Raw genomic sequence first — 19,877 nt, forward strand, 5'->3', positions numbered from 1 at the left:
TATTTTGGACGTGCAGTTACTGTCTGCCGCGTTTCCCACATTACAACAGTTTGCACACAGCAAGCTCCAAAAATAAATGCACTATTTTTAGGTTGAAGGGTAAATATTGGCCAGGACACCGGGGAGAGCTCCTCTGCTCTTCTTCAGGTAATGGAGTAGATCTTTTACATCTAACCGAGAGGGCAGACGGGGCCTCGGTTTAACGTCTTCGCCGAAAGACGGCCCCTCCGACAGTGTAGCACTCCCTCAGTACTGCCCCTCCGACAGTGCGGCGCTCCCTCAGTACTGCCCCTCCGACAGTGCGGCGCTCCCTCAGCGCTGCCCCTCCGACAGTGCGGCGCTCCCTCAGCGCTGCCCCTCCGACAGTGCGGCACTCCCTCAGCACTGCCCCTCCGACAGTGCGGCGCTCCCTCAGTACTGCCCCTCCGACAGTGCGGCGCTCCCTCAGCGCTGCCCCTCCGACAGTGCGGCTCTCCCTCGGCGCTGCCCCTGCGACAGTGCGGCGCTCTACCTGGAACTCCTACGCAGCAAGCGAGCCGCAGGTCGGCAGAGGAAACGTTACAGGGACACCCTCAAAGCCTCCCTGATAAAGTGCAACATCCCCACCGACACCTGGGAGTCCCTGGCCTAAGACCGGCCAAAGTGGAGGAAGTGCATCCGGGAGGGCGCTGAGCACCTCGAGTCTCATCGCCGAGAGCATGCAGAAACCAAGCGCAGGCAGCGGAAGGAGCGTGCGGCAAACCAGTCCCACCCTCCCCTACCCTCAAGCACTGTCTGCCCCACTTGTGACAGGGACTGTAATTCCCGCATTGGACTGTACAATCACCCTCAGTACTGCCCCTCCAACAGAGGTGAGGTTGCTACCAATTGAGCCACGGCCAGGCGCTCTGTCTGTGTGTGTCTCTGTCTGTGTGTGTCTCTGTCTGTGTGTGTCTCTGTCTGTGTGTGTCTCTCTGTCTGAGTGTGTCTCTCTGTCTGTGTGTGTCTCTCTGTCTGTGTGTGTCTCTCTCTGTCTGTCTGTGTGTCTCTCTCTGTCTGTGTGTCTGTCTCTCTCTGTCTCTCTCTGTCTGTGTGTCTGTCTCTCTCTGTCTCTGTCTGTCTGTCTGTCTGTCTCTCTCTCTCTGTCTGTCTGTCTCTGTCTCTCTCTGTCTCTCTGTCTGTCTGTCTCTCTCGCTCTCTGTCTCTCTCGCTCTCTGTCTCTCTCGCTCTCTGTCTCTCTCGCTCTCTGTCTCTCTCGCTCTCTGTCTCTCTCGCTCTCTGTCTCTCTCGCTCTCTGTCTCTCTCGCTCTCTGTCTCTCTCGCTCTCTGTCTCTCTCGCTCTCTGTCTCTCTCGCTCTCTGTCTCTCTCGCTCTCTGTCTCTCTCGCTCTCTGTCTCTCTCGCTCTCTGTCTCTCTCGCTCTCTGTCTCTCTCGCTCTCTGTCTCTCTCGCTCTCTGTCTCTCTCGCTCTCTGTCTCTCTCGCTCTCTGTCTCTCTCGCTCTCTGTCTCTCTCGCTCTCTGTCTCTCTCGCTCTCTGTCTCTCTCGCTCTCTGTCTCTCTCGCTCTCTGTCTCTCTCGCTCTCTGTCTCTCTCGCTCTCTGTCTCTCTCGCTCTCTGTCTCTCTCGCTCTCTGTCTCGCTCGCTCTCTCTCGCTCTCGCTCTCTGTCTCTCTCGCTCTCTCGCTCTCTCGCTCTCTGGCTCTCTGGCTCTCTGGCTCTCTGGCTCTGTCTCTCTGGCTCTCTGTCTGTGTGTCTCTCTGTCTGTGTGTCTCTCTGTCTGTGTGTCTCTCTGTCTGTGTGTCTCTCTGTCTGTGTGTCTCGCTCTCTCGTTCTCTCTTCCACCCTCCGCTGCTGCTGAACAATATGTTAGATTGCTTGCCCTGATTAGAATCATAGAAGTTTACAGCACGAAAGGAGGCCATTTCGGCCCATCGTGTCCATGCCGGCCAGCAAGAGGCTATCCAGCCTAATCAGTACACTCCAGCTCTCGGTTACGGCACTTCCTGTGCTGAGATGTTGCAGGGTGTAAATGAGATGTGTCAGCAGGATCAGAGCAACAAAGTGCAATTAAACTTCTGTAATCATTTCGAGGGAGAGCTTGCCCAGGGAGGTCGATGTTTAATCTCAGCATTGCACCCATTTGTTTAATTGCTCGTAACTTTTTTTTTAATATTGAACTGGCATTCTTCCAGAAGGTTTGTGCAGAGTAACCAATCTTGCACAGGTGGCCAGGATAGTGAGTGTTGTGTGTCAGAGTGTGGTGGCCTCGCGGTAGGCTGCCCCTTCGCGGTATGTACCCCCTGGTCCCAGCACAGAAAGTTGTGAGCCCTGTAACCCCTGGCTCAGTCCCCTGATGAGATTGTTGGGTGGTGACCTGTGGTAGTTGTTCCCTCTTAAACTTGTTCCGTTCTGGCTGTGGTCAGTCAACAACAACAACAACAACATTTATTTATGTTGCGCCTTTAACGTAGCGAAACATCCCAAGGCGCTTCACAGGAGTATTATGAGATTTAAAACATTTGACACGGAGCCGCATAAGTAGAAATTAGCGCAGGTGACCAAAAGCTCGGTCAAAGAGATAGGTTTTAAGGAGCGTCTTGGAGGAGAGAGAGGCGGAGAGGTTTAGGGAGGGAGTTCCAGAGATTGGGGCCCAGGCAACAGAAGGCACGGCCACCGATGGTGGAGCGATTATAATCAGGGATGCTCAAGAGGGCAGAATTAGAGGAGCGCCGATATTTCATGGGGTGGGTGGGGAGGTGTTGTGGGGCTGGAGGAGATTACAGAGATAGGGAGGGGGAGGGATTTGAAAATAAGGATGAGGATTTTGAAATCGAGGCATTGCTTAACTGGAAGCCAATGTAGGTCAGCGAGCACAGGGGTGATGGGTGAGCGGGACTTGGTGCCGGTTAGGAAACGGGAAGCCGAGTTTTGGATCACCTCTAGTTTAAGTAGGGTAGAATGTGGGAGGCCAGCCAGGAGTGTGTTGGAATAGTCAAGTCTAGAGGTAACAAAGGCATGGATGAATTAGGATGTGTTCACACTGCCGCCCTTTAGACTTGAATATAGGGGCTATGATTAAGTTGTTTGCAGATGATACAAAAATCGGTTGTCTGGTTGATAATGAAGAAGAAAGCTGTAGACTGCAGGAAGATATCAATGAACTGGTCAGGTGGGCAGAACAGTGGCAAATGGAATTCAATCCGGAGAAGTGTGAGGTAATGCATTTGGGGAGGGCTAACAAGGCAAGGGATACACATTAAATGATAGGACACTGAAAAGTGTAGAGGAACAAAGCAACCTTGGAGTGCAGGTCCACAGATTCCTGAAGGTAGCAGGCTAGTTAGATAAGGTTGTTAAGAAGGCATACGGGATACTTGCCTTTATCAGCCAAGCATTGAATACAAGAGCAGGGAGGTTATGCTTGAACTGAGCAGGAGGGAGCTTATGCTTGAACTGAGCAGGAGGGAGCTTATGCTTGAACTGAGCAGGAGGGAGGTTATGCTTGATGTAAGATCCACGGCGTGGCCCTGGACAACGTGGACCATTTCCCATATCTCGGGAGCCTCTTATCAGCAAGAGCAGGCATTGACTAGATTCAACACCGCCTCCAGTGCGCCAGTGCAGCCTTCGGCCACCTGAGGAAAAGAGTGTTTGAAAACCCAGACCCTCAAAACTGCCACCAAGCTCATGGTCTACAGGGCTGTAGTAATAACTGCCTTCCTGTATGGCTCAAGACATGGACCATGTACAGTAGACAACTCGAGTCGTTGGAGAGATGCCACCAACAATGTCTCCGCAAGATCCTACAAATCGCCTGGGAGGACAGGCGCACCAACATCAGTGTCCTCAACCAGGCCAACATCCCCAGCATTGAAGCACTGACCACACTCGATCAGCTTCGCTGGGCAGGCCACATTGTTCGTATGCCAGACACAAGACTCCCAAAGCAAGCGCTCTACTTGGAACTCCTTCATGGCAAACGATCCAAAGTTGGGCAGAGGAAACGTTACAAGGGCACCCTCAAAGCCTCCCTGATAAAGTGCAACTTCCACCGACACCTGGGAGTCCCTGGCCAAAGGCCACCCAAAGTGGAGGAAGTGCATCCGGGAGGGTGCTGAGCTCCTCGAGTCTCATCGCCGAGAGCATGCAGAAAACGAGCACAGGCAGCGGAAGGAGCGTGCGGCAAACCAGTCCCACCCACCCCTTCACTCAACGACTATCTGCCCCACCTGTGACAGGGACTATGGTTCGCGTATTGGACTGTTCAGCCACCTAAGGACTCATTTTTGGAGTCGATTCCGAGGCACTGCCTATGATGATGATATGCTTGAACTGTATAAAACACTGGTTAGGCCACACTGTGTGCAGTTCTGGTCACCACATTATAAGAAAGATATGATTGCACTGGAAAGGGTGCAGAGGAGATTTACGAAGATGTTGCCTGGACTGGAGAATTTTGGCTATGAGGAAAGATTAGATAAGCTGGGATTGTTTTCTTTGGAACAGAGGAGGCTGAGGGAAGACCTGATTGAGGTGTATAAAATTATGAATGGCCTAGATACAGTGGATAGGACGGACCTATTTCCCAGGGTGCTTCACGGCAGTGTTACAAGACAAAACGGATAGATTTGACACCGAGCCACAAAAGAAATGAAGGCAGATGACCAAAAGCTTGGTTGCAGTGTTCTCGGTGCAGTCTGAACTGTGCGCACAGCTTTGTCTGACTGCTCCCAATGCTCTGGCTACGTAGTTCAACATTCGTTTTGCCCTGTTGATTGCTGCTGTGCATTGGTTATCTAGGAATCTAATATCCACACCCACTCTTGTCCAGTTGGGCTGTTGAAATATACCATTGCAGTGGCTCTGGGAGTGCAACCAGACTGATTTCAGAAACTGAGATCTGAAAGAGAAGATCGTAAAGAAACAATTGCATTTATATATATATATAGCGCCTTTCACAACCTCGTCACAAAGCGCTGTAAGGCCACTGACTTACTTTTTGGAGTGATGTCACTGTTCTATTGTAATAAATGCCGCTGCCAATTTGAGAACAGCACTATCCCACAAACAGCAATGTAATAATGATGATGGTTGAGAGAAAAGTACTGGCCACAAGGCACCAGGGACAACTACCCTGCTCTTCGAACTAGTGCCAAGGGATCTTTTATGTTCACCTGAGGGGGCAAATGGATTAATGTCCCATCCGACTCCCCCTGTACCGCCCCTCCGACAGTGTGGCGCTCCCCCTGTACTGCCCCTCCGACAGTGCGGCGCTCCCCCTGTACTGCCCCTCCGACAGTGCGGCGCTCGGCGTTTCAGCCTAGGTTACGTGCTCAAGTCTCTGGACTGGGCCTCAAACCCGTGACCTTCTGACTCCGAGGCGAGAGTGCTGCCCACTGACTGCGGGCAGGTTGGGAAGCGGGTGTTGTGTGTTTGTGCTCACAGTAGGAAGTTTGTTCTTGGTGTATTGCCATTAATCTATTTCTCTTGTAACCTGCTTCCAGACCCTTGTTCTCGCTGGGAAATGAGACCCTCCAGGTGCCGATGGCGCTCTTCGCCCTCAACAGGCGGCGTCTGTGCGAACGCTTGCGCAAGAACACCGCGGTGCCAAAGAAATCGGTGGTGGTGCTGCAGGGGGGAGACCAGACCCAGCGATACTGCACCGATACTGATAACCTCTTCCGTCAGGTGAGCCTTCGTCTCTAATATCCCTGGGGACAGACAGACATCCATTACTTTGGTTCACAGGTCAGTGTGTGTGTGTGTGCTACAGCACAGCAGTGTACAGCGGAAACGCTACAAGGACACCCTCAAAACCTCCCTGATAAAGTGCGACATCCCCACCGACACCTGGGAGCCCCTGGCCCAAGACAGCCCTAAGGGGGCGCTGAGCATCTCGAGTCTCGTCGCCGAGAGCATGCAGAAATCAAGCGCAGGCAGCGGAAGGAGCGTGCGGCAAACCTGTCCAACCCTCCCCTTCCCTCAAAGATGGTCTGTCCCACCTGTGACGGGGACTGTGGCTCTCGTATCGGACCGTTCAGCCACCAAAGAACTCCCTTTAGGAGTGGAAGCAAGTCTTCCTCGATTCCGAGGGACTGCCTATGATGATGATGATGTACAGCACAGAAACAGGCCCTTCGGCGAACTGGTCTGTGGTGGTGTTTATGATCCATACAAGCTTCCTCCCAACCCTCTTTGTCTATCTTAGCAAAATATCCCTCTTTGGGCTTATGGTGTCAGATTTGTCCCTACCTCTCCTGAAGGAGTTGACTCACGGGCTGCAGTTCCACAGGGTTCGGGGATCACTCCCCGGGACCTTCCCATGTGGCCATTCTTCACATTGATTGGTCCATGGGATGAGAGGGCTTCCCTGTGAGGAGAGGTTGTGTGGAATGGGCCGATACTCTCTGGAGTTTAGAAGAATGAGAGGTGATCTCATTGAAACCTCAGATTCTGAGGGGGGTTTACAGGGTAGATACTGAGAGCCTGTTTTCCCCTTTTTTTTTAAATTTTTGATTAACATACTTTTTCTCAAAGCGAGGACGGTGGTTTAAACTAAGAGCAGGAAACTAATGCACTTTATTAAATTAGAAACATAACTAGATAAACTAATGAATCATAGAATGGTTACAGCACGGAAGAAGGCCATTCGGCCCGTCGAGCCCGTGCCGGCTCTCTGCAAGACCACTTCAGCTAGTCCCCTTTCCTGGCCCAAGACCGTCCTAAGTGGAGGAAGTGCATCCGGGAGGGCGCTGAGTGGGTAAATGTGAGGTTATCCACTTTGGTGGCAAAAATAGGAAGGCAGATTATTATCTGAATGGTGACGGATTAGTAAAAGGGGAGGGGCAACGAGACCTGGGTGTTATGGTACATCAGTCACTGAAGGATGGCATGCAGGTACAGCAGGCAGTAAAGAAAGCAAATGGCATGCTGGCCTTAGCGAGAGGATTTGAGTGTAGGAGCAAGGAGGTCTTACTGCAGTTGTACAGGGCCTTGGTGAGACCTCACCTGGAACATTGTGTTCAGTTTTAGTCTCCTAATCTGAGGAAGGACGTGCTTGCTATTGAGGGATTGCAGCGAAGGTTCACCAGACTGATTCCAGGGATGGCAGGACTGACATATGAGGATAGACTGGATCGGCTAGGCTTATACACACTGGAATTTAGAAGAATGAGAGAGGATCTCATAGAACCATATAAAATTATGACAGGACTGGACAGGTTAGATGCAGGAAGAATGTTCCTGATGTTGGGGAAGTCCAGAACCAGGGGTCACAGTCTAAGGATAAGGGGTAAGCCATTTAGGACCGAGATGAGGAAAAACTTTTTCACTCAGAGCGGTGAACCTGTGGAATTCTCTACCACAAAGTTGTGGTGTCCAGTTCGTTGGATATAATCCAGAGGGAGTTAGATGTGGCCCTTACGGCTAAAAGAATCGGGGTATGGAGAGAAAGTGGGAGTGGGGTACTGAAGTTGCATGATCAGCCATGATATTGAATGGAGGTGCAGGCTCGAAGGGCCTGCTCCTGCACCTGTTTTCTATGTTTCCCCGTAGCCCTGCAATTCATTCTTTCAGGTACTTATCCATCATTATCATAGGCAGTCCCTCGGAATCGAGGAGTACTTGCTTCCACTCCTGAAGTGAGTCCTTTGTTGGCTGAACAGTCCAATACGAGAACCACGGACTCTGTCACAGGTGGAACAGATAGTTGTTGAGGGAAGGGGTGGGTGGGACTGGTTTGCCGCACGCTCCTTCCGCTGCCCGAGCTTGACCCCTTCACTCCCTCCCGGATGCACTTTCTCCACTTAGGGAGGTCTTCGGTGTTGCACTTTATCAGGGACTCCCAGGTATCAGTGGGGATGTCGCACTTAACCAGGGAGGCTTTGAGAGTGTCTTTGTAATGTTTCCGCTGCCCACCTTTGGCTCTTTTGCCATGAAGGAGCTCCGCAGAGAGCATTGCTTAGGGAGCTTCGTGTCTGGCATGTGAACCATGTGGCCTGCCCAGCGGAGCTGATCGAGTGTGGTCAGTGCTTCAATGCTCGGGATGTTGGTCTGGACGAGGACGCCAACGTTGGTGCGCCTGTCCTCCCAGGCGATTTGCAGGATCTTGCAGGTATTACTACAGCCCTGTAGACCATGAGCTTGGTGGTAGATTTGAGGGCCTGGTCTTCGAACACTCTTTTCTTCAGGCGGCCGAAGGCTGCGCTGGAGGCTGTATTGAATCTCTGCATCAATGTCTGCTTTTGTTGACACGGCTCCCGAGCTGTGGGAAATGGTCCATGTTGTCGAGGCACGCACGTGGATCTTGATGACTGGGGGACATGGCTGTGTGGCGACAATAGGCTGGTGGAGGACCTTTGTCTTACATAGAAACATAGAAACATAGAAAATAGGTGCAGGAGTAGGCCATTCAGCCCTTCTAGCCTGCACCGCCATTCAATGAGTTCATGGCTGAACATGAAACTTCAGTACCCCATTCCTGCTTTCTCGCCATACCCCCTGATCCCCCGAGTAGTAAGGACTTCATCTAACTCCCTTTTGAATATATTTAGTGAATTGGCCCCAACCACTTTCTGTGGCAGAGAATTCCACAGGTTCACCACTCTCTGGGTGAAGAAGTCTCTCCTCATCTCGGTCCTAAATGGCTTACCCCTTATCCTTAGACTGTGACCCCTGGTTCTGGACCTCCCCAACATTGGGAACATTCTTCCTGCATCTAACCTGTCTAAACCCGTCAGAATTTTAAACGTTTCTATGAGGTCCCCTCTCATTCTTCTGAACTCCAGTGAATACAAGCCCAGTTGATCCAGTCTTTCTTGATAGGTCAGTCCCACCATCCCGGGAATCAGTCTGGTGAATCTTCGCTGCACTCCCTCAATAGCAAGAATGTCCTTCCTCAAGTTAGGAGACCAAAATTGTACACAATACTCCAGGTGTGGCCTCACCAAGGCCCTGTACAATTGTAGCAACACCTCCCTGCCCCTGTACTCAAATCCCCTCGCTATGAAGGCCAACATGCCATTTGCTTTCTTAACTGCCTGCTGTACCTGCATACCAACCTTCAATGACTGATGTACCATGACACCCAGGTCTTGTTGCACCTTCCCTTTTCCTAATCTGTCACCATTCAGATAATAGTCTGTCTCTCTGTTTTTACCACCAAAGTGGATAACCTCACATTTATCCACATTATACTTCATCTGCCATGCATTTGCCCACTCACCTAACCTATCCAGGTCACTCTGCAGCCTCATAACATCCTCCTCGCAGCTCACACTGCCACCCAACTTAGTGTCATCCGCAAATTTGGAGATACTACATTTAATCCCCTCGTCTAAATCATTAATGTACAATGTAAACAGCTGGGGCCCCAGCACAGAACCTTGCGGTACACCACTAGTCACTGCCTGCCATTCTGAAAAGTACCCGTTTACTCCTACTCTTTGCTTCCTGTCTGACAACCAGTTCTCAATCCACGTCAGCACTCTACCCCCAATCCCATGTGCTTTAACTTTGCACATTAATCTCTTGTGTGGGACCTTGTCGAAAGCCTTCTGAAAGTCCAAATATACCACATCAACTAGTTCTCCTTTGTCCACTTTACTGGAAACATCCTCAAAAAATTCCAGAAGATTTGTCAAGCATGATTTCCCCTTCACAAATCCATGTTGACTTGGACCTATCATGTCACCATTTTCCAAATGCGCTGCTATGACATCCTTAATAATTGATTCCATCATTTTACCCACTACTGAGGTCAGGCTGACCGGTCTATAATTCCCTGTTTTCTCTCTCCCTCCTTTTTTCAAAAGTGGGGTTACATTGGCTACCCTCCACTCGATAGGAACTGATCCAGAGTCAATGGAATGTTGGAAAATGACTGTCAATGCATCCGCTATTTCCAAGGCCACCTCCTTAAGTACTCTGGGATGCAGTCCATCAGGCCCTGGGGATTTATCGGCCTTCAATCCCATCAATTTCTCCAACACAATTTCCCGACTAATAAAGATTTCCTTCAGTTCCTCCTCCTTACTAGACCCTCTGACCCCTTTTATATCCGGAAGGTTGTTTGTGTCCTCCTTAGTGAATACTGAACCAAAGTACTTGTTCAATTGGTCTGCCATTTCTTTGTTCCCCGTTATGACTTGCCCTGATTCTGACTGCAGGGGACCTACGTTTGTCTTTACTAACCTTTTTCTCTTTACATACCTATAGAAACTTTTACAATCCGTCTTAATGTTCCCTGCAAGCTTCTTCTCGTACTCCATTTTCCCTGCCCTAATCAAACCCTTTGTCCTCCTCTGCTGAGTTCTAAATTTCTCCCAGTACCCAGGTTCGCTGCTATTTCTGGCCAATTTGTATGCCACTTCCTTGGCTTTAATACTGTCCCTGATTTCCCTAGATAGCCACGGTTGAGCCACCTTCCCTTTTTTATTTTTACGCCAGACAGGAATGTACAATTGTTGTAATTCATCGATGCGGTCTCTAAATGTCTGCCATTGCCCATCCACAGTCAACCCCTTAAGTATCATTCGCCAATCTATCCTAGCCAATTCACGCCTCATACCTTCAAAGTTACCCTTTAAGTTCTGGACCATGGTCTCTGAATTAACTATCATTCTCCATCCTAATGCAGAATTCCACCATATTATGGTCACTCTTCCCCAAGGGGCCTCGCACAACGAGATTGCTAATTAATCCTCTCTCATTACACAACACCCAGTCTAAGATGGCCTCCCCCCTAGTTGGTTCCTCGACATATTGGTCTAGAAAACCATCCCTTATGCACTCCAGGAAATCCTCCTCCACCGTATTGCTTCCAGTTTGACTAGCCCAATCTATGTGCATATTAAAGTCACCCATTATAACTGCTGCACCTTTATTGCATGCACCCCTAATTTCCTGTTTGATGCCCTCCCCAACATCACTACTACTGTTTGGAGGTCTGTACACAACTCCCACTAACGTTTTTTGCCCTTTGGTGTTCTGCAGCTCTACCCATATAGATTCCACATCATCCAAGCTAATGTCTTTCCTAACTATTGCATTAATCTCCTCTTTAACCAGCAATGCTACCCCACCTCCTTTTCCTTTTATTCTATCCTTCCTGAATGTTGAATACCCCTGGATGTTGAGTTCCCAGCCCTGATCATCCTGGAGCCACATCTCCGTGATCCCAATCACATCATATTTGTTAACATCTATTTGCACAGTTAATTCATCCACCTTATTGCGGATACTCCTTGCATTAAGACACAAAGCCTTCAGACTTGTTTTTTTAATACCCTTTGTCCTTTTAGAATTCTGCCGCACAGTGGCCCTTCCTGTTCCCCGCCCCGGCCTCTCCGCCCCCCCCCCCCCCCCCCCCCATCTCCCCTCCGTCTCCTGTCTCTGCCTCCCTTTTGTCTCCCTCTGTCTCCCTGCATTGGTTCCCATCCCCCTGCCATATTAGTTTAACTCCTCCCCAACAGCACTAGCAAACACTCCCCCTAGGACATTGGTTCCGGTCCTGCCCAGGTGCAGACCGTCCGGTTTGTACTGGTCCCACCTCCCCCAGAACCGGTTCCAATGTCCCAGGAATTTGAATCCCTCCCTGCTGCACCACTGCTCAAGCCACGTATTCATCTGCGCTATCCTGCGATTCCTACTCTGACTAGCACATGGCACTAGTAGCAATCCCGAGATTACTACTTTTGAGGTCCTACTTTTTAATTTAGCTCCTAGCTCCTTAAATTCGTTTCGTAGGACCTCATCCCTTTTTTTTACCTATGTCGTTGGTACCAATGTGCACCACGACAACTGGCTGTTCTCCCTCCCATTTCAGAATGTCCTGCACCCGCTCCGAGACATCCTTGACCCTTGCACCAGGGAGGCAACATACCATCCTGGAGTCTCGGTTGCGGCCGCAGAAACGCCTATCTATTCCCATCACAATTGAATCCCCTATCACTATCGCGCTCCCACTCTTTTTCTTGCCCTCCTGTGCAGCAGGGCCAGCCACGGTGCCATGAACTTGTCTGCTGCTGCCCTCCCCCGATGAGTCATCCGCCCCAACAGTACTCAAAGCGGTGTATCTGTTTTGCAGGGGGATGATCACAGGGGACCCCTGCACTACCATCCTTGCACTGCTCTTCCTGCTGGTCTTCCATTCCCTATCTGGCTGTGGACCCTTCTCCTGTGCTAAGACCAACTCACTACACGTGATACTCACGTCATTCTCAGCATCGTGGATGCTCCAGAGTGAATCCACCCTCAGCTCCAATTCCGTAACGCGGACCGTCAGGAGCTGGAGGCGGACACACTTCTCACACACGTAGTTGTCAGGGACACCGGAAGTGTCCCTGAGTTCCCACATGGTACAGGAGGAGCATAACACCCGACCGAGCTCTCCTGCCATGCCTTAACCCTTAGATACCCTTAAATTGGTAATAACAATGTTACGTCGTCCGCATACTGTAGCTCAACGACAGAGGTTGGGGTGATCTTGGACCTGGCCTGGAGGCAGCTTGGGTTAAACAGCTCCCAGTTCCCTTTTGAAAGCCACGATTGAGTCTGCCTCCATCACCCTTTCAGGCAGCGCATTCCAGATCCTAACCACTCGCTGCGTAAAAATGTTTTTTCCTATGTCGCCTTTGGTTCTTTTGCCAATCACCTTTATTTTTTGTCCTCTGGCTCTCGACCATTCTGCCAATGGGAACTGTTTCTCTCTCTCTTTCTCTCTTTCTACTCTGTCCAGACCCCTCATGATTTTGAACACCTTGATCAAATCTCCTCTCAATCTTCTCTGCTCTGAGGAGAACAACCCCAGATTCTCCAGTCTGTCCACGAAACTGAAGTTGCTCATCCTTGAATCATTCCAAAAGAATAGAATCATAGAAATTTGCAGCACGGAAGAAGGCCATTCGGCCCATTGTGTCCGTGCCGGCCGACCAAGAGCTATCCAGCCTAATCCCACTTTCCAGCGCTCGGTCCGTAGCCCTGCAGGTTACGGCACTTCAGGTGCACATCCAAGCACTTTTTAATTGTGGTGAGGGTTTCTACCTCTACCACCCTTTCAGGCAGTGAGTTCCAGACCCCCACAACCCTCTGGATGAAGACATTTTCCCTCAAGTCGCCTCTAAACCTCCCCCCAATTACTTTAAATCAATTTCCTCTGGTTATTGACCCCTCTGCCAAGGGAAACGGGTCCTTTCTATCCAGGCCCGTCATAATTTTATACACTTCAATAAGGCCTCCCCTCTGTTCCAAAGAAAACAGACCCAGCATCTCCAATCTTTCCTCATAGCCAAAATTCTCCAGTCCAGGCAGTGTTCTTTTAAATCTCCTCTGCACCCTTTCCAGTGCAATCACCTCTTTCCTGTAATGTGGTGACCAGAACTGCATGAAGTACTCCAGCTGCGGCCTAACCAGTGTTTTATACAGTTCAATCAAAACCTCCCTTCTCTTGTATTCCATGCCTTGACTAATAAAGGCAAGTATTCCGTATGCCTTCTTAACCACCTTATCAACCTGGCCACCTACCTTCAGGGGTCTGTGGACCTACACTCCAAGGTCCTTTTGTTCCTCTACACTTCTCAGTGTCCTACCATTTAATGTGTATCCCTTGCCTTGTTAGCCCTCCCCAAATGCATTACCTCACACTTATTCGGATTGAATTCCATTTGCCACTGTTCTGCCCACCTGACCGGTACATTCATGTGATTCACTTAGAAAGACACGGATTAATCAAGGACAGTCAGCATGGATTTGTTAAGGGAAGGTCATGTCTGACTTGATTTGAATTTTTCGAGGAGCTAACCAGGAGGGTTGATGAGGGCAGTGCGTATGATGTAGTGTATATGGATTTTAGTGAAACTTTTGATAAGGTCCCACATGGTCACAAAAGTAAAAGCCCATGGGATCCAGGGCAAAGTGGCAAGTTGGATCCAAAAGAGGCAGGAAGCAAAGGGTAATGGTTGATGGGTGTTTTTGCGACTGGAAGGCTGTTTCCAGTGGGGTTCCACAGGGCTCAGTACTGGGTCCCTTGCTTTTTGTGATATACATCAATGATCTAGACTTGAATATAGGGGGTATGATTAAGAAGTTTACAGATGATACTAAATTCGACCTGGACAACATTCAGGCTTGGGCTGATAAATGGCAAGTAACATCCGCGCCACAAAAGTGTCGGGCAATGAATATCTCCCATAAGGTGAGTCAAACTACCTCCCCTTGATATTCAACGGCATTACCATCGCCGAAGTCTAGTGGCCAGAAACTTAACTGGACCAGCCACATAAATACTGCGGCAACAAGAGCGGGTCAGAGGCTGGGTATTCAGCGGTGAGTGTCTCACCTCCTGACTCCCCAAAACCTTTCCACCATCTACAAGGCACAAGTCAGGAGTGTGATGGAATACGCTCCACTTGCCTGGATGAGTGCAGCTCCAACAACACTCAAGAAGCTCGACACCATCCAGGACAAAGCAGCCCGAGTGATTGGCCCCCCATCCACCACCTTAAACACTCACTCCCTCCACCACCGGCGCCCCCTGGCTGCAGTGTGCACCGTCTACAAGATGCACTGCAGCAACTCGCCAAGGCTTCTTCGGCAGCACCTCCCAAACCCGTGACCTCTACCACCTAGAAGGACAAGGGCAGCAGGCGCATGGAAACACCACCACCTCCACGTTCCCCTCCCAGTCACACACCATCCCGACTTGGAAATAAATCGGCCGTTCCTTCATCGTCGCTGGGTCAAAATCCTGGAACTCCCTCCCTAACAGCACTGTGGGAGCACCTTCACCACACGGACTGCAGCGGTTCAAGAAGGCGGCTCACCGCCACCTTCTCAAGGGGCCATTAGGGATGGGCAATAAATGCCGGCCTTGCCAGCGACGCCCACATCCCGGAACAAATTTTTTAAAAAGCTGCAAGGCTACAGACCAGGAGCTGGGATTAGGCCAGGTAGCTCTTTCTCAGCAGGCATGGCACGATGGGCTGAACAGCCTCCTTCTGTGCTGTACATTTCAATGATTCAATTCCAGTTTGAATAGACACGGTGGCAGTTCTTTATCGATGCAGACCCTGAGGTTACACATTACTATGTGATGTCTGGCACAATCCTGCACTGACAGTAATATCGCTAATGGGGTGAAGGGTATGGTGCAACTCATTCAGCCGTGTACAGAGAGCTACGTTCCAGTAGAGATATTTAGAAGCAATCTGTTTGTTGCATTGAAATGAACTCCACTAAGTGCCAGGAGTGGAATGGACAGTTCTGTTTTTGCTCTACGCTGCATTATATAATCCAATCTAATAAGAGTTATAAAGAAGTTGAATCTCAGTCCGCTCTGTATGTGATAGCGGAAGTAATTAAACCAGCAAGCATCATTATAAAGTTATATTGCTGATTTGGTTAGCTGGCAATGTCTTAAGCATTTAATTACCGTCGGCACTCGCCTCGTGTTGAGTGTTTGTGTCGAGGAGCTGGGACACTTGCTGCACCGCGGCACCAGTATTGAGAGCGACTGAGTCCCCGAATTGGGGTTCTGGCTGTTTACAACAAGAGACATCATCGCCATGTTCGAACGCAGGAATTTCACCATCTCCATCGCCTCCTCTCTCGGCGCCTCCTTGTCATACGAGAAATGCCAGCTTGGCTCGGTTGGTAGCGCTCTCACCTGAGTCATGGGTTGAAATCTCACTCCCGAGGCTTGAGCACATAATCTAGGCTGACACTCCCAGTGCAGTGCTGAGCGAGTGCAGCACTGTCAGATGATAGGTTAAAGCGAGGCCCCCTCTGGTGGATGTAAAACACCCCAGGGCACTATTTCGAAGAAGAGCAGGGGAGTTCTCCCCGGTGTCCTGGCCAAGATTTATCCCTCAATCAACATCACGTTAAAAAAAAAAATAAAGCAAATTAATTGTCCATCGCTATGCTGCTGCTATCCTTGCTGCTTGTTAGTCAGCATGCTTGCATAACAGTGACTGCGCCTAAAAATAATAATTCATCGGCTTTAAAGTACTTTGGGACATCCTGAGGATGGGAAAGGTGCTATATAAATTCACATTGGTTCTTTCTCCAGCCCTCAGCTCCTCTCGCCTTACTGCCAATGTTCCCGCTAGGCTGTGCGGCTGCACAGCTGTCTGGAGGTTACACGCAGTCCACTCACAGGCTGTACTTGAAATAACCGTGCGAGTGAGAAACATTGAATGGGCTGTGCAGCCAGTTTAAGGGCCTGTGCACCAAGGACAATTACAGACAACATTGCCCACCGCATGGTGCCCTCCGGCCCTCCCACTGTGCCCTCCGGCCCCCCCCACCCCCCTTCTGACTGCGCGGCGCCCTCTGACCCTCCCGCTGGCCGCGTGGCGCCCCCGCGCACTGCCTCCCCCCTCACTGACCGCGCGTGCCCCCTGCCTCCCTTTTGACATATCAATGACCCAGACTTGGGTATACAGGGCATCATTTCAAAATTTTTCAGATGACACGAAACTCAAATAGCGAGGAGGATAGTAACGACTTCAGGCGACAGATAGACAGACTGGTGAAGTGGGCCGACACATGGCAGATGCAATTTAACACACAAGTGCGAAGTGATCTATTTTGGCAGGAAGAATGAAGGAGAGACAATATGAACAAAATGGTATAATTTTAAAGGGGGTGCAGGAACGGAGACACCTGGGGGTGGGATGTACACAAGTCTTTGGCGATGGTAGGACAGGTTGAGAAGGCTGTTCGAAAGGCTTGTGGGATCCTTAGTTTTATTAAGAGGCAATTAGTACAAGAGCAAGGCAGTTACGCTAAACCTTTGTACAACTGGTCGGCCCCAGCAAGAGTATTGTGGCCAATTCTGGGCACGGCACTTTAGGAAGGATGTCAACGTTTTAGAGGTTTCAGAAGATTTACTATGGTTCCAGAGAAGAGGGACTTCAATTATGGGGAGAGACTGGAGAAACTGTTTGTTCTCCTTCGAGCTGGGAAGGGTAAGCGGGAGATTTAATAGAGGTGTTCTTAATCATGAACAGTTAGAAGGAGAACCTGTTTCCAGTGCAGGAGGGTTGGTAACCAGAGGGACACAGAAAACAGAGTCGGGATAAATGGTTCATAGAAACATAGAAAGTAGGTCATTTGGCCCTTTGAGCCTGCACCGCCATTCAATGAGTTCATGGCTGAACATGCAACTTCAGTACCCCATTCCTGCTTTCTCGCCATACCCCTTGATCCCCCTAGTAGTAAGGACTACATCTAACTCCTTTTTGAATATATTTAGTGAATTGGCCTCAACAACTTTCTGTGGTAGAGAATTCCACAGGTGCACCACTCTCTGGGTGAAGAAGTTTCTCCTCATCTCGGTCCTAAATGGCTTACCCCTTATCCTTAGACCGTGACCCCTGGTTCTGGACTTCCCCAACATTGGGAACATTCTTCCTGCATCTAATCTGTCTAAACCCATCAGAATTTTAAACGTTTCTATGAGGTCCCCTCTCATTCTTCTGAACTCCAGTGAATACAAGCCCAGTTGATCCAGTCTTTCTTGATATGTCAGTCCCGCCATTCCGGGAATCAGTCTGGTGAACCTTCGCTGCACTCCCTCAATAGCAAGAATGTCCTTCCTCAGGTTAGGAGACCAAAACTGTACACAATACTCCAGGTGTGGCCTCACCAAGGCCCTGTACAACTGTAGTAACACCTCCCTGCCCCTGTACTCAAATCCTCTCGCTATGAAGGCCAACATGCCATTTGCTTTCTTAACCGCCTGCTGTACCTGCATGCCAACCTTCAATGACTGATGTACCATGACACCCAGGTCCTGTTGCACCTCCCCTTTTCCTAATCTGTCACCATTCAGATAATAGTCTGTCTCTCTGTTTTTACCACCGAAGTGGATAACCTCACATTTATCCACATTATACTTCATCTGCCATGCATTTGCCCACTCACCTAACCAAGTCACTCTGCAGCCTCATAGCATCCTCCTCGCAGCTCACCCAACTTGGTGTCATCCGCAAATTTGGAGATACTACATTTAATCCCCTCGTCTAAATCATTAATGTACAATGTAAACAGCTGGGGCCCCAGCACAGAACCTTGCGGTACCCCACTAGTCACTGCCTGCCATTCTGAAAAGTCCCCATTTACTCCTATTCTTTGCTTCCTGTCTGCCAACCAGTTCTCAATCCACGTCAGCACCATACCCCCAATCCCATGAGCTTTAACTTTGCACATTAATCTCTTGTGTGGGACTTTGTCGAAAGCCTTCTGAAAGTCCAAATACACCACATTAACAGGTGTTGTATTAACAGGTGCGGTATTAACAGGGTGTCATGGTACATCAGTCATTGAAGGTTGGCATGCAGGTACAGCAGGTGGTTAAGAAAGCAAATGGCATGTTGGCCTTCATAGCGAGGGGATTTGAGTACAGAGGCAGGGAGTTGTTACTACTGTTGTACAGGGCCTTGGTGAGGCCACACCTGGAGTATTTGTGTACAGTTTTGGTCTCCTAACTTGAGAAAGGACGTTCTTGCTATTGAGGGACTGCAGCGAAGGTTCACCAGACTGATTCCCGGGATGGCAGGACTGACATATCAGGAAAGACTGGATCAACTGGGCTTGCATTCACTGGAGTTCAGAAGAATGAGAGGGGATCTCATAGAAACGTTTAAAATTCTGACGGGTTTAGACAGGTTAGATGCAGCAAGAATGTTCCCAAAGTTGCGGAAGTCCAGAACCAGGGGTCACAGTCTAAGGATAAGGGGTAAGCCATTTAGGACCGAGATGAGGAGAAACTTCTTCACCCAGAGAGTGATGAACCTGTGGAATTCTCTACCACAGAAAGTTGTTGAGGCCAATTCACTAAATATATACAAAAAGGAGTTAGATGTAGTCCTTACTACTAGGGGGATCAAGGGGTATGGTGAGAAAACAGGAAGTGGGTACTGAAGTTGCATGTTCAGCCATGAACTCATTGAATGGCGGTGCAGGCTCGAAAGGCTGAATAGCCTACTCCTGCACCTATTTTCTATGGGCCCAAGTTTTGGGCCGCGCCTAAAACAGCGCAGCCCAGATTTGGACGCCCGTTTTTCGCGCCAGAACGTGCGCCTAAAAAAAACTTACTTATTCTCCGGCTCCCTGCAGGTCCTCTGGAGCTGGGCGCGGCGCAGCACGAGCTGTGGGGAGCGGAGCCAGGTCCCTGCGCTGAAAACAGTGCCGGGAACTCTGCACATGCGCGCTCCAGGCGCCCAAAACTGTGGGAGGGGCCCGAAGCACACAGCCCCGAGCCTGGCTGAATGGCCTCACTGGGGCTGCGTGGAAAAGCCCCCCGCCCCCCCCCCCCCCCCCTCTAGACCTCCGTGACTCTCCTCCCCACCCCCCGCCGCCCCGAGACCCAACGCCACCTACCTGTAAATCCAGCCCGAAGTCTTGGGCCCGGCCGTTCAGCCTCCTCCTTCTCTCCTTCTCTCCCTCTTCCCCGCCCCCCTCTCCCTCCCCGCCCCCCCCCCTCTCCTCCCCTCCCCGCCCCCCCCTCTCTCCTTCCCTCCCCCCCTCTCTCCTTCTCTCCCACTCCTCCCCCCTTTCTCCTTCCCTCCCTCCCCTCCCCCCTCTCTCCATCCCTCCCTCCCCTCCCCCCCTCTCCTTCCCTCCCTCCCCCTCCCCCCTCTCCTCCCTCCCTCCCCCTCTCCTTCCCTCCCTCCCCCCCCTCTCCTTCCCTCCCTCCCCCTCTCCTTCCCTCCCTCCCCCCCTCTCCTTCCCTCCCTCCCCCCCTCTCCTTCTCTCCTTCTCTCCTTCCCTCCCTCCCCCCCCTCCCCCCCCCTCCCCCTCTCCTTCCCTCCCCCCCCCTCCCCCTCTCCTTCCCTCCCCCTCTCCTTCCCTCCCCCTCTCCTTCCCTCCCCCTCTCCTTCCCTCCCCCTCTCCTTC

At 50.6% G+C, this 19,877-nt stretch overlaps 1 protein-coding gene across 1 annotated transcript in view; it reads left to right on the forward strand.

The window, feature by feature from the left end:
* pepd (peptidase D) overlaps nt 1-19,877 on the forward strand; it is a 149,507-nt gene that overhangs the window by 13,348 nt on the left and 116,282 nt on the right. Inside the window, exon 2 of the mRNA XM_070897050.1 lies at nt 5,483-5,666. Coding sequence (XP_070753151.1) covers nt 5,483-5,666 — 184 coding nt within the window. The remainder of the gene's footprint in view (nt 1-5,482; nt 5,667-19,877) is intronic.

The sequence above is a fragment of the Pristiophorus japonicus genome, chromosome 13 (genome assembly GCF_044704955.1).
Source record: "Pristiophorus japonicus isolate sPriJap1 chromosome 13, sPriJap1.hap1, whole genome shotgun sequence".
Classification (NCBI taxonomy): Eukaryota; Metazoa; Chordata; class Chondrichthyes; family Pristiophoridae; genus Pristiophorus; species Pristiophorus japonicus.